General features: G+C 26.3%; 6 protein-coding genes across 6 annotated transcripts; 4 read left to right on the forward strand and 2 right to left on the reverse strand.

Annotated features, from left to right (window-relative positions):
- Positions 1 to 324: 324 nt before the first annotated feature.
- Positions 325 to 1,707, forward strand: OCT59_003973 (uncharacterized protein; the record flags this gene model as incomplete). The annotated part of the gene is made up of 1 exon (XM_025324796.2): positions 325 to 1,707. The coding sequence occupies exon 1, from the start codon at positions 673 to 675 to the stop codon at positions 1,705 to 1,707; it is 1,035 nt and encodes a 344-aa protein (XP_025184294.1). The 5' UTR covers positions 325 to 672.
- Positions 1,708 to 9,470: 7,763 nt separating this feature from the next.
- On the forward strand, positions 9,471 to 10,117 carry OCT59_003974 (uncharacterized protein; the record flags this gene model as incomplete). Its single annotated transcript, XM_025314788.2, has 3 exons — positions 9,471 to 9,674; positions 9,778 to 9,924; positions 9,998 to 10,117. The coding sequence occupies 3 exons, from the start codon at positions 9,471 to 9,473 to the stop codon at positions 10,115 to 10,117; spliced, it is 471 nt and encodes a 156-aa protein (XP_025184293.1).
- Positions 10,118 to 10,363: 246 nt separating this feature from the next.
- Positions 10,364 to 11,135, forward strand: OCT59_003975 (uncharacterized protein; the record flags this gene model as incomplete). The annotated part of the gene is made up of 3 exons (XM_025310244.2): positions 10,364 to 10,451; positions 10,548 to 10,601; positions 10,690 to 11,135. 3 exons carry the CDS (start codon positions 10,364 to 10,366, stop codon positions 11,133 to 11,135), a joined length of 588 nt encoding a protein of 195 aa, XP_025184292.2.
- Positions 11,136 to 19,192: 8,057 nt separating this feature from the next.
- OCT59_003976 (Sorting nexin-3) lies at positions 19,193 to 20,075 on the reverse strand (the record flags this gene model as incomplete). The annotated part of the gene is made up of 5 exons (XM_066147982.1): positions 19,193 to 19,286; positions 19,464 to 19,660; positions 19,727 to 19,763; positions 19,845 to 19,860; positions 19,943 to 20,075. 5 exons carry the CDS (start codon positions 20,073 to 20,075, stop codon positions 19,193 to 19,195), a joined length of 477 nt encoding a protein of 158 aa, XP_065996626.1.
- A 235-nt stretch (positions 20,076 to 20,310) lies between these two features.
- Positions 20,311 to 21,639, reverse strand: OCT59_003977 (uncharacterized protein). The gene is made up of 4 exons (XM_025314786.2): positions 21,312 to 21,639; positions 21,110 to 21,194; positions 20,942 to 20,983; positions 20,311 to 20,850 (listed from the first exon to the last, which is right to left on the reverse strand). The coding sequence occupies exons 1-4, from the start codon at positions 21,435 to 21,437 to the stop codon at positions 20,357 to 20,359; spliced, it is 747 nt and encodes a 248-aa protein (XP_025184290.1). The 5' UTR covers positions 21,438 to 21,639; the 3' UTR covers positions 20,311 to 20,356.
- A 506-nt stretch (positions 21,640 to 22,145) lies between these two features.
- On the forward strand, positions 22,146 to 24,197 carry OCT59_003978 (uncharacterized protein). Its single transcript, XM_025314785.2, has 6 exons — positions 22,146 to 22,278; positions 22,361 to 22,530; positions 22,597 to 22,738; positions 22,822 to 22,995; positions 23,076 to 23,800; positions 23,868 to 24,197. Exons 1-6 carry the CDS (start codon positions 22,261 to 22,263, stop codon positions 23,968 to 23,970), a joined length of 1,332 nt encoding a protein of 443 aa, XP_025184289.1. The 5' UTR covers positions 22,146 to 22,260; the 3' UTR covers positions 23,971 to 24,197.
- The last annotated feature ends 74 nt before the right edge of the window (positions 24,198 to 24,271 follow it).

Genomic DNA, 24,271 nt, shown 5'->3' on the forward strand with positions numbered 1-24,271 from the left:
AATAAGGTTAGATGATACCAAGTGCGATAAGTAACTAAATCTTTTTTTTTTTTTGAAAGTTACCCTTCCTACAAATTATTTTTTAAGTAACAAAGAAATCGCGAAACAAGTACAAATAAAAATTAGGTTAGCATAATCTTTGAATAGAAACGCGCTATATTTGGGTTATATATATTTATATATATTAATTTTTAACGCGCATATATTGTTATCTATCCTTCAATCATCTTCATTTCCGAATAGCCGAGTGTCACTTGATGAAACAGAGGACCAGAAATATTTCTTGAATTATAAAAAGGGGCTGAGATGGATTCCCAACATCTTGGAAAAGTTCAAAAAAAATAATAAAAATTTTAAAAATTATTATCATTACAGCTTCTTTAAACCCAAAAAAAACCCCCCAGAAAATTATTAAAAAAAAATTAAAAACAAAAATCCACATTTTTTTTTTTGAAATTTTTCCCATTTTTTTATATATAAACCCATCCTGTTTTTTTTTTCTTTTTTTTTAAAAAAAAATAAATAAATAAATAAATATAAAAATATCTATACCTTTTTTCTTTCATTTTTTTTTTCGTTTTCTTTTTTAAAAAAAAAATTATTTTCTTTTTTTTAAAAAAAAATTGCATTTTTTTTTATTTATTTATTTTTATACTACTAAAAAAAAACAAGATGAATTTGATATTTCACGATGAATTGATTTCATCTCAAGAGTTGCATCCTTTATTGCGATGCCCTCCATACGACCTTACGTTGTCCGTTGCGGAATTAACCACCCCGAAAACTCCAAAAGAGAGGCAAATAAACGATAATTCAACCCGTGTTACGGATCCTGAAGAGGATGTGATTATTCCTAGACCACATAATGCTTTCATAATCTTTCGTAATGATTATGCCGCAAGAATGAAAACCTCTCCCGAAAAAAAAGTTTCTATACGTTTAATTTCTCAAATGGCTTCCAACCAATGGAAGCAACAAACCGACGCTGTCAAATTGTTTTTTAAGATATTGGCTGACATGTATCAGCACAAGCATAGAATCCTTTATCCTGATTACAAATATTCGCCGAGATTTAATTCGGCTAGAAAATCCAGGAGGAGGAAAATTGCAAAAGCAAAAAAAGATGACTTGAAAAACAAAAAGAAGGGTAGAATAATTACGTGGTATATCCACGATAATACTGATAAAGATCTCCAAACTGATAAGAAGAATGATAATTTTCGATATACGGACTTAAACATCAGTAATCCCCGAGATACAAAGATTGAAACTTTGGGTGAATCCCCCTTTAAACAAAGGAATTATCCTCCGGCTACTTTCATTAATTATACCGCGACACCAACCACCCCGTTAGTCCTTCATTCGACCACCACAACCTGTTCACAACCAATATTGCCTCCAATCAATTTCCATCCTTACGGTATCAATAATGGGAATTCCTTACCATTCTACGATATTATTAATAATAATATCAGTAATGACAATAACGATAATGGTAGCGATAGCGCTTCATCATATTATGATGACAATGCGTTATCTCCAATGAGTTTCATTCCAATAGAACCAATGGAAACCTTGTCTCCACGTTCTTCTCCTCCCTCCGATGAATGCTTGTTCTGGACGGAACATCCTAATAATAATGAAAGGGAGATTCCAACATCACCTTTCGGTACTTTATTCGATAACCAACCCATTTTCGATATTTAAATTATTAAGGCTGGTCCTTATAAAACTTTGCGTAAAAATTATGGATATCATCTGGGGTTTTTTTTGGGTTTTTCTTCTTCTTCTTATTATATATGACATAACTTAAGTCTGCTAAAGTATTAAATTACATTTCCTATCCGATCAAACTTTTATACACAATTCCATAAGAATTTTTTTATTAAGATTTACTTTTTTTTTATGATCAAATTTTTTTTTTATGCAGACTTTATTTATTTTATTACAATCTTTTGGGTACATTAAAAAATGATTAAAAGCATGTCAATTATTTTATAGTAAACTTAAAATTAAAAAAAAATATTTTTTCATTTTTTTTTTGTTAAAAAAAAAAACTCTTGTACGTTTTCGTTTTAAAGTTAATATCTTATCGTATAATCGCTTTATTCATATCGTTATAAAAATTACAATAAAGAAAGAGAAATATTTTTCTATCTAAAATTTATAAAATTTATCTAATTTATTTTCATGATTTTTGTTATATAATTTATTTAATTGCAAAATTGTAAGAAGCTGCGCCATACTGTATGTACTACAAAAAAAGAAAGTGCGGTTTAGCTTCGCTTAAAATATTTAATTCATAAGAGTTTGGTTTTGACAATTATTAATGCCATAATTAAGGCAAGGAAAGACATTGGATAGAGGCAAATGTGAAGTGTTATTGGACGTGGACGAGTACTGTGACGATTTTCATATTTTCATAATAATGAGACCATAATGAGGTTGAGGTAGTTCTGTGTATTTGGGTGCTCGCTTTTTAGATTATATGCAATCTGCTTATCTGGTTCAACTGGTAAATATATGATAATGGTATGAGTGGTGTGAATACTTAACCGAACTTATAATTTGTTTTTTTTTAATTTCAGAAAAGAAAGGAAGAAAGGAACGTTATAAGGTAATTAAGGAATGGAGGATATCTTACATATGTTCATTTATTTATTCGGGGTAGCTTAAGACTGAAATTATTAACATATGATTTTTTTTTTATTTTTTTTTTTATATTTTTTTTTATTTTTTATTTTTTTATGAAAAAGAATTAATTCGAGAGGCCATTTATATAAATAATTTAGGTATTGATATTTGATAAACATAACACCGTATTCATCTTTTTTTATTTTTATATTTTTACATAATTTGGACTCCTTTACTTTTTATAGTTCGGAATCTTCGAAGACCTTAACTTTGATTTTAGAAAAAAGTTTATGGAAGGATCATGCGTAACTGTGTCTAATGACTGTTACATACCTTACAGGTAAAAAAACAAACGCGTAAATTTGATCTTTTCTTTTTTTTGATAACATTCAAAATGGTTTAAATATATATTCATAACATTCTAACCATTTTTAGATTACCTAGAAATTTATTTGTTTTGGTAATATATAATTTTTATTTAAATTTTGTTATAATTAACGTTTAAAATGAAAATTAATTAATCGATTTTTATTTCTTTTATATCTTTATATACGCGCGATTTCAAGATAATTCATTGCTTAATGTCTCCTTTCATCAAGGTAAAAAAGGTAAAAAAATTTGTAGTAAATATATACTTTCTTCTAGACGTGTATTTGTTATTCCTTGTTTATCAACAATTGACAGAGATCTTGATCCACTCTTGTAACACAAACTGGATCCAGAGAAAGTTTATCGTACATGTAACATTATGATTTTCATGGTCCATTATTGTTATTAGACAATATGAAAAACGTTATGACAATACTTAGAAGACTAAAGAATTTTTTCTCAATTCTAAATTACGAACAAAGTCGAATGTTGAGGTGATCGACCAATTAGAAATCGTGAGACAATTGTGACATTGTACGCGTCGTTGATCGAAATTCGAAATATGTTAAGTATCATAAAAAATTTATTACAAATTTAAATTCTAAGTCTCTATCTCTTTTATAATAGGTCCAAATAATGACATGTTAGATATTAAATAATATTTTAAACTAAGAATTTGGGCAGACTTCTTTCATCGGTCAGTTCAGTAGTTCAGTACCAGTTCAGTACCACTAAAAATTATCATTATTTCCCGTCATCACATAATATCATAATTAAATTTTTTAAGTAATTACCTAAATGACAACAGGTACGATTATTACATGGATAATAAATCTGAAATTTGATTTGATCTATCCGGATATTTAAAATTAACCAGATTTAAATTCGATCGGTCTATGGCCTAATCGTATAATTTGGTCACTTGATTTTTGAAAATCCAGCTCGAATCCGTAAATCTCCTAGATACGGTATACTGTAAACTATTTACGGATATAATGAGGTTTAATATAGCAATTTTATTAAGTATTTGTAACATGCAGTAGAGTGCTGGGCAATTTTTTTATTTTTTTTTGAACGTTTAACCACATTGTCTTCTCATCCAGTAACCATGAACCAAAACTCATTAGATCTGCAACAATGAAGAGCAATTCGGCATCGAATGGTATAGTATTTTCATATCAATATATATAAGGAGTTAAGGAGTTATTCTTTAAACAATTAAATACTAATAATTTTTCATATATCAATGCTAGACATAAAAATGCTACCAACAAATACTCATTCTAACAAGTTATGGCTCATAACTAAATGAGAACTGAAGTTAAACGTTTAAAAGAATAAACTGCTCAGTGACTTTTTGATACCCACTATAAATAAGAATTTTAATTATATAAGGTAATTTTAAGATATTATCAGTTTTTTTTATTAAAATTTTTCACAGATTGGCAAATTATAACTATTAGGCAATATATATGATTTTTCAAAACTCTAATTTATTTTTTTTTTTAATGATTTTTTCTTATTTTTTCTTATTTTTTTATTTCTTATAGATACAGTTTCTTTTTGCAAATGTTAAAAAATTCGTAGATACATGGAAGAGTCAAATATGAATTTTTGAAAGTTATTATTATGAAAAATGTAAGTTTCTCTATATGTATTATACCTATACCCATGAAAATTAATATACAAGTAATTTTGACTTTGCTGAACAATTTAAAATTTTTTTTCTGTTTACTAACTTCAGCACATAATTTTACCACTTTAGTCAAATGAAATTGACTTTCTAAATTAATTGAACATTGTTTAGCAAGGTCAAAACTACTTGTATATTAATTTTCATAGGTGTAGGTACAATATATATGGAGAAACCTACATTTTTCATAATGGTACTAACTTTTGAATTTTTTTTCTGTTTACTAACTTCAGCGCATAATTTCACCACTTTAGTCAAATAAAATCAAGATTAATATCTTTCTTTAAGCCAAAATATAATGAGAATAATTCTTAGAAATATTGAAAAATATCCATTATAATACCACTTTTTATACAATAACTTTTAGATTTTTTTGTGTAAAAATTGAAATTATATATATTTACAGTTAGTTTGAATATAAAAAGTTCCTATATTGTACAATTATATAAATGAAAATTAACCATATATTTCAAAAATATAAAAATTCAAAAAATTTATTAAACTTATTAGAAGAAAAAATTTCAAATAATATTTATTGAACCTTAAAATACTTTTATAAATATTCATGACTATTAAATTTTTATTTTCATTTTAAAATATACTTACTTGCTAATAATATACATTAAAATATTATATAGGTAAAAAATAGAGTTTTTGTTAGCAAAATAGGTTTTTTTGCATTTCTTTTATATTTAATAATTTAAGTTTTACAAATGTAAATTTTTATTTAACTTATTATTTAATCAAATAATTGTTTTAACAGGCGTGCCAGAAATCAGCTGATTTTTCTCAATTAGTAGCCTTAATCCCCACCCCTATCTGATTGAAATCTGATTGGCTAAAAAAATTATTACTATTAAATATTAAATATTATACATAATATAATATTATATAATTATCTTGGCTTCTAGTGATTCAATTTGAACAAACTTTTTTTTGTTTTGTGAAGCTAGATTTATAGAACTAAATGAGAGCTATAAATTAAAAAAAAAGTTTATTAAAATTGGATCACTAGAGGTCAAGATAATTGTATTATAATAATTATTATAATGTAAATACAAATATCTTGGCTTCTAGTGATTCAATTGAACAAACTTTTTTTGTTTTATAAAGCTAGATTTGTAGAGCTAAATGAGAGCTATAAATTAAAAAAAAGTTTATTAAAATTGGATCACTAGAAGTCAAGATAATTGCATTATAATAATTATATAAAAATAATTTAATTGCCGATTCGTCTAAGAACAGCACTGCGTTACTAATAAAATTTGGGGTTAAATTTGCTGATTTTGTGCTAGAACACAATCTTCGGAAAAGGATATTTTCATAGATGACATATTAACTATAAATAAAGTCATTTGATATACTGAAAAAATACTTGAAAAAAAAGAATTTGCAAAAAAAAATTATACATTCATATGTAATTGGTTAAATTTTAACTTAAAAATAGGTGTAAAAATAATATATTTTACCAAATATTAAAATTTATACTTTTCTAATTTAGTATTAATTTTTAACCTGACTCTTATAACTTTTTGCTCCAACAATTGGTTAGAAAGTATTATATGATTAAGTAGATTATATGATGCATTAAGTTATTTAAACAAATTAATTATAAAGAGATTTTTAATTATTTTAAATGAAATTTTTATTACTATTCATACTTTTAAAACAGTCTTATCAATTTTATTTTATTCATATATTAATGCATAAGTACCAATCACCAGGTGCACAAAAATAATAGATCAATATCAGCTGATGTAAATAAAATTGATCGTCATATGATTTTTTATTTTTTTTAATATAACATCAATAAAATTTAAAAAATCAAAATAAAATTATTGTGATAAAATTTTAAATAACTTGACGTATATGTATGCTAAACAGATAAATTTATATTCATTTGAAAGAGAAAACAAAAGCCTATCTAATGAATCTAAAATTACATCAAATCACTGATTGTTGAGTAAATGCGTTTAGTATAATTATTTTTAATTTTTAACTTTAATCGTTAATATCTCCACATCTAGTAATTCAATTTGAATGATCTTTAATTACTAAGATAGAGTACGTTCCCATCTTTCGAATGAATATAAAATTATTTGATTAACATATATGGATGCTGAGATATTAACGAACATGTAAATTGCATAAAACCTGATATAAATAAATTTTTAAAGTTACATTTTCTTACCAAAAAATTATTTTCACAAGAGATCTTGAATAATTGTTGTCTATTTAACGATAATTATTCATTATTTAAAGTTTTAATTGAATAAAACTATTAAAATAAATATCAAAAAATAGAAGACAATTAGTATAAAATTAGTTTAATAAAAAATAAAAAAAAAACTTTTAAAAATCCTATATCATAGATTATATTTTAATTTAATATATATTTTACAGAAAAAAAGAGAGGAACTAAAGTTAAAAACAAATAAAAAATCATTTTTCTTATAAATAAAAAATATTTATTTATTTTTTCTTTTACTTACTATTTAAAAATAACCACTTTATATATTTACAAACTTTTTTAACTCATTTAATGAAAAAGTGATTGAAGAAAGAAGCAGTCATTATCATTGTTTTTGAATATAATTTAAAAAAAAATTTTTATTTTCTGATAAATTCAGATCATCTGAACATGTAACACATATTTAATTTAAATTTGTAAAACACAATTCTTATTAAACGAATAAATTTTTACAAAAATCTTAATTTTAACTAATTCCACAGATCGGCAGATATGAAAGGTTTAATTAATTCATTATAATCAGATTGCTTTAAATTAGAACCTTTTGTATTATCAGTTCTTTTATAATTTCTAATTTTATTTGCAAGTGAATTTTACCACTGAATAATAACTAATAAAATGTGTCTTCATTTTATCTGAATGTCTATGCTTCTAATGCTTTAGACAGTAATTACAAGTTACATTCTGATATTTATGCGTATCAGGATCACTAATTTTACAATAATTTTAAATCTATTCTCTAGGTTGACTTCTAGCTTGTCATTTATATTTTTCATTGTGACACTAATGTCTGGTATTTTTCAGAATGTGTATCAACTTGAGATAATGTGATTAAAAATATATTTGAATCTTTAGTTATTTAATAAATTATAAAATAAAAATATAATGAAAATTTATAAAAAAAAATTATTATAAGATATATTTACATATAAATTTAGTTTATTTAAATATGTTTCATATAGAAATATTAATTTATTTAAATGTATTTTATATATAAAAGCTTATTTTAACTTTTAAAATAGGTTTTAACAAGCTATTATTTAAACTTTATTATGACATTTAACAATTATAATAAAAAGCTGAAAACTAAAATACAAAATGTTTAAACTAATCCATCATTTAGCTTCAGTAATTCAGTTAAGTTAGCATCACTAGTAATTAGTAATTTTTACAGTAAATTTAACTAGACTATAATAACCTTATCTGTTATAAATCTTATATAAAACCTTTATTTTTCATTCTGCGTATATTATAGTAGAAGGTTTTTGTACTCTTATCATAATTACAGATGATGCTTAAAACTATCTGACCATTTCTTAAAGTGAAACAACATATATATAATATCATAAAATAAAACTTTAATATTTATATTATGTCTTAATTCATTAATTTAAATAAAAATTTAATAATAAATTCTATTACTATTTGCAGCAACAGCTGTTTTAATTTTATAAAATATACTATTAATTATTTTTTATAATATCTTATCTAGAAGGATATCTTTTAATGCATTCTTAATGTATTTTTCAAGTACATTATTCAAATAATATAGTAAGAAATGTAATGTAAAATTTCATAATTTTATAGCATAATTTTGTACAATAATTTAGGTTCTGCAAATATAATATTTAGTATAAGTTTGTAAATTTCATATATTTAAATTTTAAAATCATATATCAAGGATAACTTGATATCCAGTTATTAAAGTTTAATGAAATTTATATCATTGGATCATCTCATTGAGAGAAATTGAATGGTAGTAATTATATATTTCTGGGATTAATATTTGATGTGCAATTACAAAATACTTAAATGTTATTTTCTATAATAACTTTTGATTCAGTGATTAAATGAAATCAATTTATGGCTTATTAGATTCGTCTCAATGAGATGATTCAAATGGTGGTAAACTCATAATAATAGGGCCAATATTGATATTTTCAATCCATTTAAGGCCTTTTTGAAAATCCATTATTTTAATGAAAATTTTGTGTTGTATATTATTTAATATTTTAAAAAAAATCAGAAAAATATAAAGTACAGAAATTGTTTAAATAACAAAATCATATGCTATTTATATTACATTAACATGTGATGATCTACATAATTTTAGCTAAACAAACTGGCCGGATAATTATGGGCACCATCACAATTAAATAAAGCACGTTGAACAAGTTTAAAATTTTAAATCATATAAATTGACCTGCCTTAATTTGATGGTATCTTTTTTTTTGCCATTGACACAATGGCTTTACATGCATACTATCAATATATCAAATCCAAAACATAGTTTAAGTATTACTAGCAAACCGCTTATCTAGGGGTGAATTTATGGCACATTACACCAATTCGCCGTTCTCTGATTACCCCATGTATAACGTATTTCACGTGATTAAAGTCACAAAATCGACAAACATGGACTTATCGGTGATTTTAAAGTATAGAGGATAATCAGTCATTGTAAGAATCGAGTTCTTTTTATAAATTATCCAAACTTATTTAACTTATTTACACATAGAAACCATGAATGAAAATGAAAATTCACATTCATTTGTTTCCTTTTCGATATTATCAGGTACATTTGCTGCATTAGCCTCAGTATTTGCAAAACTTTTTACCGATGTTCGAACATTTTTAATTTTACAATATCTCTGTGATGTAATCGGAAATGATACATTTTTTAAGTGTGAAGAAATTTTAAACGAAATCAAGGAAGATACAAATTGGGTAATATACATTAATAAAAGAGTAAAGTTTATGTAAATCGAGTATCTCATATAATTCTTTTTTTCATACTTCCTTTATACGGCAATTACCGATTTACTATAAGATTATGTATCTCATACGTATTTTTTGTTTTGGATCAATATTTATATGTAACGCTTTGATGTGGACATTTTTTACTAAAGCATTGAATAAGTCATCATCATCTCTTCAGGTTACTGTATTAAACAGTGCGACAAACTTTTGCATGACCGTAAGTACTATTTAATGTGTAATTTCATACAAGATTTTATTTACAATTTTGAACCCGATTATATATTTGATAGGCAATTTTGGGAAATATTATTTTTGGAGAAACTCTCTCTTTACAATGGTGGTTTGGGGCGAGTTTGATCGTTATTGGAACACTTTTAGTTAACAAATCAAGTTATGATGCGAGAAAATAATAATAGTAGATAATTATTTGATTGTATTTTTATCACATTTTAAATTAATCAGTCTTTCTTTCAACATCTGTACACATGATTTCAAAATTAATTACAGTATGAAATCATTGAGAATCATTGAGGCGCGATCGGTGTTCGCGATCGGATCGGCGATTGGATTTGTTATATTAAACTATATAAATTCGATATGATTTCTTAACAAACTTTTTTGTATAAATACACATATATGTATGTATCAGAAAATAAATGAGTTTACAAGGGAAAAAAAGAGAATATTCAAATTGTGTTAGAGAGAAACTCGAATATTTATTATTAGAAGAAAATTCGGAATTTGGTATGATAAATATATATGTATTTCGATGAGATAAACAAACAAACAACTAAATGAACAAAACGACTAGGTATTTACTAGTTTTGCATTATTTTACAGACACAGACACGGACGAAATGAGTGATACCAAACAAGATATTATCGATTTTAAAGGTAATTTAATCTTCTTTAGCCATTTTAACCGTGAAATGAAAATAAGTTTATCGCGAAAATTCATTTCTTTTTTTTATTTTATGTGCAGACGAAGAAAATGAATCATCGAAAACGAAATTGATTCTTTCACATGTTCAACCATCTACATCATTTTCCTCTCACAAACCACCTTCCTTAACTACAACCTCAGATCAATTGCAGTATAGTAAAAATATTGACAGATCAAATGAACCATTTGACAAAAACAATCAAGACAATCTTATCGCAATTTATCGAGCTAAAAATCTTATAGCATTTTTTAGAGCGTTACATGGAGGACAATTTCGTAATGTAGATTTAAACTATTATGTCGTAATATCAGATGGACAATTAATTGGCATTTACGAGAATGAGGAAAAAGCTTGTCAAGTAGCAGCTCAAACAAATTTTAATATTGGCAATCAAGTTGGTGATGGAATGGTTTTTCCTATTTCGGGAAATTTTAAATCAAGAAAAAAATCTAGTAATAGAAATTATATTTTTCCTAGAGTTTAAAAAAAAAGAATTTTTAATTTTTCTATATTCTAAATCCTAAAATTAATTAATTTAAAATAATTTGTATATAGAGCTTTTTCACAAACATTTTATTAAAGACTCAAATATTTTAATTGTGATATAAGATTCTTGTATTTATTGTATTTAGCAATAACTAACAATAATTTGTACTTGAACAATTCTAGAACTGTTATTAAAAGAAAGAAAACCGGGTATTGATTTTTCTTCAACTCATCATTTAATATCTGACCCTAACAGTCTGTTTAATTTGCAAATACAAAGATTATTTTATAATCTTAACAATTTCAACCTAATATCATTGATGTAATTTAATTTTCAAAGGATTATTCCGTTATCATTTGTGATTCAAAATTGTTTTTATTATTACTGCCTTAACTCTTATTTTCATTCTAATTTTTCTATTTTATGTATAATAATGTATTATTGTTATTTAATCATGTTATTCTTTATTTTTCATTCTAATTCATTTATTTTATAATGGTACTGTATAACAATGCAACATCATTACTAACCATTTTCTATTTACATTCTTTTATTTATAATAATATACCTCATATTTAGACTTTCAATAAATAATTCCAAATAGCATTAGTTATCTTTTCATCTATTACATTTATTGTTTTTATTTTTTTATTATTTATAATTAATACTTGATTTTATATTATATAAGATTTGCTTTTTTTTTACCTTTTAAAGTATTATCTAATATATTGTTAATGCTTCTTTAAATTACAATACTATTTTTTTTTTTTATTAATTTCTATAGATGTGATCTTGTCTTAATATAACTACACTTACTTACATATACTAAACTTATAAAAATAAGAAAAACACTAAGCATTATGAAAAAAGACTACTCTTCTGAAGAAAAAGTCAACCTGTTCATCTAGATGTTTATATCACTATTATAAACAATGATATAACCAAAAATTTTAGGTGACTGTCAAGATCTATCTAAAAATTTGCCCAATGACCTTCCCAATGGAATGCTAAATCATTTTATTTGTTCCAATTGGTCTCACTCTGTTCCATTATAATGTGCTTCCCATCCCACTTTTTACTATTCAACTTTGACTTCTTTTTTTATCTTTATTGCTAATATTGTATCTTTTTTCTTTTTCTAATTGTAGTTCATTCCTATATTTTCAGATCAATATTTTAAAATCTAAAATAATTTTCCTAATTATTTGTTTACAATTTTTGTATCATTTTTGGATCTACTATTTTATAAAATTTAAATAGATTCATAATTTTATAACTGATTTGATTTTTCAATATAAATGTAAAATTGTAATAATAATTAGTATTCCATATTTCTAATTTCTCAACTTTATTTACAAATTGATTTTTATTTACCTCATCTTTTGAAAATTCAATTATTATATTCACCAAAAATTCTTTAAACTTTTTAATTATATCTTGTACAATATCTTTGATCTTACAACATTGCCATAGGTAATTATAAGTTTCTTTCTCAATTCCGTAAAAATTGCATTTCCACCTATCATCATTCAATTTCCCTTATTTGATTACATATTATGGATAACAAACCTATTTTACAAAGGCCTCTGGAAACTTTTTAGTGTCATACAGTCCAACTGATGGGAAACTTTTTAGTGTCGTGCAATTCCTGAAGGTACATCCATCTTATTGCGAACGATCCTTTGACCTAAAATTTACCTAGATAAGTTAATCCAATAACCGCCCAACATGTGACCACCATGATCAGCATACTACAAAAACTGCGGTACCCAACCTGTCACCCCTCTTATCACCTGAATGATCATCGATTTTAAAAATTAGTAATATCAAGCTACCATGACGATCAAATTTTCTAGTATCCCTTCACCCCAAAGAAAATAAAGTTATACTGAAAAACACAGGTCGAAAAGTGAAAAATCAGGCACCTATTGGTCACCAATCAGGTAGCTGATTGGTGCCTGATTGGTGACCAATTGGTGACTGATTGATGCCTGATTTTTCACTTTTCAACCTGTGTAAAAGTGACCAAGAAAAACAAAAAGCAAAAAATAAAGACATAAACCTTAGGAAAACTTGAAGTGTAATGAGAAAAACCTAAGTAAAAAACACCAAATATACACCTCAACTCTGTCTCCTTATTTTAGAAGACTAAAACTCCTGTTAACAATATCAACTAGTAAGAAATACGTTGGTCAAAAGCTCCCTTTCAAAAATAACGGCCTGGCCTCCGCAAACCACTTGGCCAGTTAGACTTTAAAGGCGTAAGAACTAAGATGCATTACTTTTCAACCTTTCAGAAAGTCCAGAAGAACGTTTGTATGGAACTGCCATTTTACATTATTATTAGTAACTCCAAGACTCATGATAACGGTCTTAACTCAATATAAGCTGTAAGGAATTCAGGTGAAACTAAAGACCTCAGAAATAACTTTATATAATGTCAAAAAGTCCTTTTACTATTACTCAAGGCAAAAAATCCTTATATTTTTCATCCATGTCTTCTTGGGAAAAAATGGGCAGAGAAATTTCAATGAGAGAAAGATTTACGATTCTACTACTACCTAAAAATTAGGCAAACGTGGCATAGTAGCCTTTATCTTTATTAAATTTATTTGAACTTTACAATTTACAAAAAAATAAAAAGAAAAATATAAAAATAAAACTAACTAAAAACAAAGCTATATAGTCTCCTAAGAAAAAATAAAGTAAAAAATTAATCTAAAAAAGAAAAATCGCATTACATTAAATTTTCCCAGATCTTTCCCCTTGATATATTCCAACCAAAGTAGAAGCAACTATGCTAACAAAATAACAAATAGCGTGCTCACTATAAAAATTGACACTCCATCCTGCAAAAGCTGTTATTAAGTAGTACTATTAGATGATCCATAAAACCTGAAAAGTGATTAAATCGAAATGAAACATGTTTCATCGAGTTCTTCAACCAATCAGTTTAGAAGTCATGTAAATTGTATAGAGTTAGAGGTGGTAAAGATGAATAAGGTAAGTACATTAACTTAGGCCAATTAGACGGCTGAGAAGTAGTTTTCAACTTGTAAGTAATATTTATCACGTTTTTCTATCTATTTTTATCGTAAGAACGCAGATTCCAAATTCGTCTTCTGAATTTTTGAACAAAATTGTTATGAATAGCAGCGACAACCTTTATTGCAGAACATCTTGGGATAGATAAATCGACAAATAAGTCAACAAAAAGCTTGGGTAGACAGCCACAGACAAGAGTATAAGAGGACCAATTTGTAGAAGAAAAGGATCAACATGAAAAGAAGTAAGTTTAGTAATAAATGGAGTCGGATCAATATCAGCCAATTTTCTGGCTTCTTGAATTTTAGAAATCAAATGATTTTGATAAGATTGAAGGATTTATTGCATAGGTAAGCGATGTCTTTTGCACATAAAAAGATGCATCATGTCTTCTATGCGGTCAATACAAGAACGGTAAGTTAATTCGTTTATGTATGAGTCTGGCATATTCTTTTAAGTTTTTCCAAGGTGGGTAATTCATCCAAAAAGAGTTTAAACTTGAAGGTGTGGTGCTGTGAAGCATGCTCAAAGGTAAAGGATGCATCATGAAAAGGTTCAAACTTCAAAGTGAACCAAGTAAGATCCCAATCAACAATATAATCTATATTAGATGATAATAATGAAGTGAAATGAAATTGCGTTAATTGCAACAAATCACGCATTAACTGCATTTGGTAATATTGTTTGAAGAGGTATCTCAGATTAGATTTGCAGACAATGTTATCATCATAAATCAAGACAAAATTGTGAGCAGAGGCAAGATTCAAAGGATACTAGACGATAAGGTGTGAGCAGTATTGGCCAAGGAATCAGCAAAATCATTCAAGTAATTGTTGGAATGTACTTTGACTTTGATCAGAAGAACAATCAAGTTCTTGGAGTAGATGGTTCGTTCAATAATAGCCTAAAGTTCAAAATTCGTGGTTTTATAATAGAGACGGTTATTAGAATAGGAAGAAGAAGAACAACCACAAAGAATACATAAGCAAGAGTACTTTTTTTCAATGATATTGCTTTTTTTTTTACTTATTGATAGTTTTATATTACAGTTTGCTTCGTTATAATATCATTAATACTATCAAATCATCATCAACATATTCATGAAGATTTTTTAACGATATTTCGAATAAGATGATTAATCTTACAGAAGTTACATTAGCACTGACTGCTGAGATAAAAACATCAAATGTAAAGAATAAAAAGGTCAAAATATATGCTAAAAATATATTAAAGAATGTGATAAGTAAAATTTCATTAATTTTATTAAAATATTGAACATAGTTTTATTGAATACTAACATTTCTTTTATTACTAGAATACATATGATAAATTACATAAAGTATTAAAGTCAGAATACTCCAAGTTAAGAACTAGTAGTAATATTCAATAGAAGAAAAGAATTCTAACAATTTCAAAGGCTTTGTATGTATCTTTATTGTGTTATGATCAAATTTGATTTAATATTTGATTTTATTTTTATAGTCATTATCAGTTTCCAAATGGCAGGAATTGTTTTATTAGTGGTCAGACTGAGTAGGACCCTGAAAAATACATATAAAAGTCAGAGATGATCGGCAAAATTTTGCCTTAAAATAAGCAAATGTTTTTATTAAGATCAATACGCAAAGTTGACTTCTGACTTTATAATTTATATTAGAATAAGCAAATTTTTTTATAACATTTGTATATTAAAAAAATGAAATCATGGCTTTTTTTTTAATTTAATTAGTTGTATTTAGAATATACTTCCAGTATAATTGATTTTCAATTGCTAGCATAATGCCAAATTGCATAAATTAATTTGTACTGATGTATTTATTTATACTACTATATTTAATTATTTGATAATTCAAGTATTAATACTAAAACAAAAAGATTGTTCATTATTTTTTTATAAATTATAACAAAAACTTAGAATATTGATAACATTTTAAAGTTAAAGAAAAGTCAATATAATTTATAAAATCATTTCTAAAAGAAGATCCTATTTCTAAAGAAAAAAAATATTAATACTACTTTCACATATAAAACAAAAAAAATTCCACCCTATTCTCAACTTACTAAAAATTTCAGTTTAGTTTTAATCTAAAAACCATTTCTAATAGAAAAAACAATAGAAATGTTAATAATACTTCTAAAATAAATAAAATAAAGCTAAAAAATTCTTTACTTACAGTGAGCATCGGAGCTCAGTCTGAATTTCAAGTTCCTAAGAAAAAAGTAAAAGGAATATTAGTATGGTAATATTCCCAAAAAAATTGACTATACTTGTCTCTTAACTCATATTTTTCCAAAATATTGGTATCTAAAATAATAAATTTTAGATTTAAGAAGTTGCTTTTAAAGAAAAATAATAAAAAGGAATATTAATAACATTCTAAACCAAATATTTTTTTTTAATAAAATGGCCTGTTATTAAAAAAATATAATAGTAAAGGCCAAAAAAAAATTTTATTGAATAAAATGGTTTGTTACAGACCAAAAAAAATTATTTTATTTTTTTCTTTCAATAAAACGGTCTGTTAAAAGTCAAAAAATTGAAAAAAAAATTATCTATTATCAATCAGATTAGCCATCAATTATGTATTTTCAAAAATTTATGTATTATACTATATGTAATGCTGCTTATTAGGGAATTTCAAGGCATTATACTGCTAATTAGTAGAAAATCGCTAGAATTCCAAGGCGTTATGCTACTAATTAGTAGAAAATCACCAGAATTCTAAGGCGTTATGCTGCTAATTAGTAGAAAATTGCTGGAATTCCAAGGCGTTATGCTACTAATTAGTAGAAGACTGCTGGAATTATATATATATATATTTTTTATTAAAAAATACCGTTAACTACGCAAATTAAAATATATAACATATATAAAAATGATTGTTATTACGCAAACTATATATATAACCTTTTAAAAAATCTCAAAATCTATGCAAATAAAATTTTATGACTTTTGGAAATTTTACTAATATGGTTAAGCAAACTTACATGTGACCTTTATATGTATTTTTCGGGATCCTGGCTGAGTATAATTACATTATAACTTTCATTTATCAGACTTTTAACCCTTTATTTAAAGATTTACAATATATAGGTTTTATCTGGTAGGTTTAGGCATAATTAAAATTAATACTTATTGTTTATTAATTATTTTGCATTGTAATAAGGATGAAAAATCACTGCTATATATATTTAGTAACTTTACTCAATAATTCATAACAAGATAGTGATCAGTGTAATCCCAAAAGTAAAATAAATGCTATAATAAAATTACATAAAGTAAATCTTAAGTTTTCGGTTATAGAAGCTTCTGATTTTCCAAAAAGTTCAAAGTACAGCCATTACATTAGTGATTGTAATAAAATTGCAAAAAGTGAAAATTATTTTGAATTATATCAGAATAAAATATCCTGGCAATTTTTAATGATTCTGAAAAATTAAAGTTTATGGAATACAAGTTTACAGTAAGTTTCATGAGCTGAATTAGATAAATTATTTATGATTATTATTACTCACATGTTATGTCTGTAGACAATTTTTTTTATATATACAACTTGTCAGTACTTTTCTCTGGAGTATATTACTTTAAGCAAGAGCTTGTATTTGAATATCCAACAATTATATTTCTTACATTTAAAATGTTACTGAAATTCTTATCAAATCTAGAAGATTATTTCCTCAAATGTAAAAGGCTAAAAGCTATTATTTTATATATTGAAAGTGTAGATGAACCAGATGACGATGATGGACTGGATCTAGTAATTATTTCTTTAAATAAATCTACATTAAAGAAAAAAAGTTGAGGGATATGTTCAAAGTAACATATGATCATGATAATGCAAAAAATATTAAATATCATTAAAATTTGAGTAGATGATAAGGATTTTAATCATTTTAAGAAATCCTTAAATATAAAATTTTTGTATATAATTCAAATATATTGCTAATTCACAAGATCATTTGAAACATACTATTATTAAAAATTCAGTTAATGTGCAAATTTAATTTTTTAATAAAGTATAAATATATTTGCAATTGCGTTAGAGTCATGATATGGTATATTATAGATCACAGGGTAATCTAACTTCCAGCTCAAATTCATATAAATTTGAATCCTATATTATTTAAAATCACTTTAGTAAAATTTACCTTTATTATATACTAAGGTTGCTAAAAAAACTAAAGAATTTTAATAATAAGTTGGTAAAATGCTAAAATAGCAAAACTTTACTTAAACTATTTTAAAGTTTTAGTTTTATTAAAAAGTTGGTATAAAGAAAAGTAAAATTTAATAAGACCTATTATAAATACCAAAACTGCTGAAATCTTGCTATAATAAATTATAGTAAAATCTTTATGAAACTAATTGTAGGATTTTGAAAAAATTTAGGCAAATAACCCTACATTATATTATATAATTTATATTTATTATATAAAATAGATGAATAAAACCATCTAAAAATTAGTTTATACATTACAATTATATAATTTTATTACATTATTTAACAGATTAAAAGATTAAGCTAATTAATCAAAGTATTTTTATACTATAATTATTATATTATATATTATATATAAATATAATTATTCCATATAATCTATTGAAATTTCTACCGGAAGTTTTAGTGATCTACTAATTAACCCATCAAAAAATAGGCTTCAAGTGGGAAATATCTGAATCATTATTGCTGGTATCATTACAATTTGTTATTTGGGCTCAATATGTATTGTGTAAATTTTACATTAGAATTAATGGGGCTGAAAACTGAACTCCATTTATCCTGCACTAATATAATTTGATCTATTAAAGAAAGAATTTTACTTGTAATAGATGACCTAATTGATACGATTAAATAGCACCCATATTTTTATTTTTAATGTTTTTTAGAGAAACAAAGTCGGATAAAAGAAAATATAATGAAATAAATATGATAATATACACACATTCCGTTTACACAAATAAAAAAAGGAATCCACAATTTTCTTTTAGCATGGATAGAAAAAAGTTCTTAATAATTGTAGTTCTCACGGCTGAAATTAGGATCCTGGATGAAAGCGGATAATACTTTGCTTCCTGTTTGCAAAAGAGGATGACCCGCAACACTAGAGAAAATATCAAAAGGGAGGTTAGATGAAGATAAATTAAAGTTTTGATCCAAGTTCCCAATACAAATGACTTAAACTTCCCAATCCAAACTAAGGCAAATCAAAATAAATTAAGAACTAAACAACTTGGATAAGGAACTAGAGATCGTATGAATCAGGAATAATGAAACCCACATTTGTAAAAATCTTTCAAGTCCTTCCCGGCGAGCTTCAATAACTTCATCCGAAAAACGGTTAGTGAAGACTTTGCCTGGCAAAGGAGGAATGTTTACTCTTGAAGATTCACGTTCAAGAACGTCACGGAACCATTCAAAATCACTGTATCTTCTTCGAACTGAAGAGGTTTTTAACTTAAAGGCGGGAATATTCGTCTATATTTTGAAAGAAAATGAATTAAAAAATAAAAAGGATAAGAGGAAACTATAATTATTAAGTACCAAGTTATTCCGCAAATCGTTTGTGAAGCATTTAAACCTAGTTAAACATTAGCATAAACAAAAACGGTCAAATCGCGCTATAAAACTCACTCTACAAACAATCTCATAGTCAGTAAACATTTTGCGACCAAAACCTATTGATATCGACAAAAAATTTAGCGAGTGAAGCCACGCAACATTTCCATTAGCTTGTTGGTGTTGCTTTGATACTCATACCGTGAGTTTGTGGATTCCTCACTTCGATCTCCAGAAAGTTCTCTGGTACACCATACATCTCGTCAATTGTCTGTTCCTTCATTTGTAGCCGGGAGGTTGCTTCAAAATTTTTTTGCGTAGGAGAGGATGCCATGTTGTAGGTTAACAAAACGATAATACAGTTCAAACAAATTTTGAAAGATAAAGGAGACGGGCGTATAAATATGAAGTGATACTAAACCACTTATAGTATTAAATGACGTATAAATTCTTTTCATGCGGCGATCGAATCTAGTTTGACGCCTCAACATAATCAAGTGTAACTACCAACATTAAAGTTATTAAAATTTTGGCCGGAATTACTACATTTTACCGCAGTATAAAAACTTAAAATAAAATTGAAATTATAGAAAATTTATAATTATTTAATAACATTTATTCATTTTCGTCGTTTAATACAGTTGAATTGTCACTTGAAGTTTCAGGAGCATCACTAAGTTCACTGTCTGATGAAACGCCGTTATTCATAGCAACATTCTTCCTGTTACGTTTTCGATGATTGTTATCACCGTTCATTGAAGTTTCAGCATCGCTATTTTCTTCTTGTGAGTTTATTCCATTCTCTACTTCAGATTCATTTTCTACTTCGTCCTCGCTATTATTTTCATTACTATCTCCAACATCACTATTATTTTCATTTATAGTGTCTGTATCACTAATTTCCTCATTTGACTGACTATTTTCTAAATCACTAGAATTATTCCCATTTTCTCCAATCTCATCGCTGTTTTCATCTTCACTATCTTCTTCGTTATCATCAACCTCTTCTCCGCTACCGTCTTCATCAATCACTTTGGCTTTTCGTTTCTTTTTTCTTCGATTACGGGTTTCGAGATATTCTTCAAATGTTTGAGGTTGTGGCACAATGTCTACGGAAATAAATCATTAATATCCTTCTTGATTATCTTTTTGTTCAAAATAATAATAGTTTTTTCGTTTATTTCATTTGAATTGCAGTACCTTGTAAAAATTCTAGATTTTCATTCTCTTTAACTATGTTGGCTTATTATATCAACAATTGATAATATTCATTATTTTTATTTTAAAAAAATAAAATTATTTAGAATAACTATTCGCATATATAATTAACAATATAAAAGCATCAAGCATCTTGAGATTCACACTTACCCATATCTTCGTACCGGATAGTCTTTCTTCTTTCAGATTTGATTTGATCAGATCCTTTTTTTACAAAATAATCTACGAAAAGTTCCTAATTATATTATATAAAAAAGTAAGGAATGAGAAAACATTGAATTTTTTTTATCTAAGCATAACTTTTCCTCTTTCAAAAAGTATAAATATGATAGATAATGTACAGGTCATTTACCGCTGCAATCGCTATTAAAAATGTCGAATCTGTACCAATTGTTGTTATTTCCTCGTCTAATTTTATAATGCGCTTTACGCGCGCAATCGGGAGTACGCTCGCTCCTGTCGCTTTACTTGCATCCATATTCACAGAAATCCCGCTTACTTCTTGCGTATGTAAAGTTTATTATGTAAATAAATAAATAATTGTTGTCAAATCTTTATAAATAGTGGACGAAAATCGTGTATTATCTGATCGCTATTGAGCTATAAGATATTATCAGTAGTGAAATAATGTCAAATCTAACCGTTAGACTGAAAAAAATACGTAAAATTCAATATTCTGTTATTGTCAACAAATCATTGACCCGTTTTATATTACTCGGTTCAATGTTTCACAGATGTTGTTATATCGAAAACAAACCTTTTATGGTAATAAGATAAATTAATTGCTAAATTGATCATTTCACTATTTCACTATCCTAGTTTTGGGCAAATCACCTTTCTCGTATTAGAATAGAATACGTTGGGACGTTGGTTATTACCGTCTAGTATCTCCTGATCTTTGTCTCATCTGTCTCACTATTTTTACTATTAGTAATAAACGAGGTATATTGAATGATGAGTAAGTGTACTCTAAAAACTTTGGTAAAACTTGACTTTCAGACTTTCCTTTTATGGCATAATTTAAATACTTAAATTCCAAAAAAGGAATTAGAGTTTATACTAACACCAAATTTATAATATAGATGTCTTTTTTAGGAAACATATTTCTCGCGCATATGTTCGGATTTTGCAGGGCTGAGTAGCGTAAATTTCCACTATTTGATACATAATTGGTTAGAATTTTGTGATTTGTAAAATATATATAAATGTATATCAATGATATATCCAGAAGTCAGAGTCAAAGTCAATCTTTCGTATACAATTTAATTACTAGCTATTACAAACCCTGAAATAACGTCAAAATGGGAGGAGGCGACTTGGTAAGCAACTTTATATTTACCTATTTATCTAGTTTATTAGTGCGATAATCTCTTACTTATTTATCTAACTTCTATAATGTAGAATATGAAAAAATCCTGGCATCCCCTCTTGATCAAAAATCAAGAGCGGGTATGGAAGGAAGAACAAAAAGCATCAGAAGAGCAGAAGAAACTTAACCAACTCAAAAAAGAGAAAGAAGAAGAAAGACAGTTACAAGAATTGAGGCAAATCCAAGAATCTGCTGGGGGAAGGTAAGCTTATTTCTTGATAAAAATTCTGGCTGACTGTAATAAATATTAATCACCTTTTAATTATAGAAAAGGGCAGGAAAGATTAGATTGGATGTACGCTGCTGGACCTAATCAATCTAGCTCAGCAAAAGCCCAAGAATTGGAAGATTATTTACTTGGAAAAAAACGTATTGATTCTCTTATAGAACAAGGCACTTCTATTGATAAAGTATATCTCATTTTATTTACTTTATTTAAATTTATATATTTTAAATGCAACTTATTAATATAAATTAAATTTTTTTTTTATAGTTGTCTGCTGATTCAAAAGAAATCTTTAGTAGTATCAGTAATCCTAATGCTAATAATTACCGAGATACTCAATCAAAAATTCGAGAAGATCCATTATTTCTTATTAAGAAAACTGAGCAAGCCAACATAAAGTCCATCGTTTCAAACCCACTTAAAATGAAAGAAATTCAAGAAGTGAGATAACTAATAATTTGCTTAACAATAATGAATTATAACAATATAAACTAACTCCCTTTTATACATGATTTTATTAGAAATTAGAAAAGAAAAAGAGTAAAAAAGAAAAAAAGAAATCAAGTAACAAATGGAATAAAGATTCATCTTCGGATCATAAAGAAAAGAGTAAAAAAGACAAAAAGAGGCCTCTATCAGGTTCTGAAGAAGAAAGCATAATGAGGTTAAGAGAACAAGATAGGAATGGTCGATCTCAAAAGCGACCTCGCTTACGAAGTTTATCACGGTCTCGTTCTCGTTCAAGGGACAGATATGATGATAGACATCGATATGAGTCCAAATATTCAAATGGTACAATGAGGGATCGAAATTCACATGAAGGACGACATGAGTCTCGATATTCAAATAGAGATCGTGACACATATGATCGAAATCGGGAAGGAAGAAATGATCGTGAAAGTAGATATAATCCTCGTAGTTATTCTCCCAGAAGGCCTAGATCACCATCATCACCTAGTAGACGAGAAGAGTATAATCGAAATAATCGTAAATATAATAATTATTCACATAACAGAGACTATAAAGAACGAAAAGAACATAATGGACGAAGTGAAAGAGATAAAATTAAGGAAAAAGAAGAAGCTGAAAGAAAACTTCTTGAAATGATGGAAGATGCAAAAAAAGTTACTGAAGAGCGAAAGAGTCGTTTAGAACAAGCCATTAAAGAAGAGGAAGAGGAAGAAAGGAAATTGGCAGAGGATAAAAAGCGATCACAAGAAAACGGGACGCAATCCGACTTTTTAAAGTAAATATTTATGTTTGAGTGAGGAATATATTAATTACACTTATTAACATCGATTTATTTTTTGTAGGAATGCTTATAAGTGTGCGTATTCTTCACACTCTTCAATTGGTTTAGGAGAGCGTTTACAAAGACATCGTGGCGCTTCACATAAAATTTCGATCGAGGATTAAAATTTTCAGTCTTTCTTTATGACAAAATCAAAGTGAAATTTATTTTTTTTTTACAAGAATTAATTATTATAGAACATCAAATATCTTGGAACAAGTTTCAGCTACAAATAAATGAATATTTTAACCAAAAATTTATATATTTGCTTATAGTTTTATTTTGTCTTATAATTAATTCATACAAACATTTTTTAAATAAATGAAAAAACGAAGAAAATTGCATTAACAGTATATGAACAAGCTATAGGTTTTTCTTAATGTAATGCTTTCAACTGACCGTTGGGAGGTTTAACGTTGAGTATGG

This window comes from Rhizophagus irregularis, chromosome 12 (genome assembly GCF_026210795.1).
Source record: "Rhizophagus irregularis chromosome 12, complete sequence".
NCBI lineage: Eukaryota > Fungi > Glomeromycota > Glomeromycetes > Glomerales > Glomeraceae > Rhizophagus > Rhizophagus irregularis.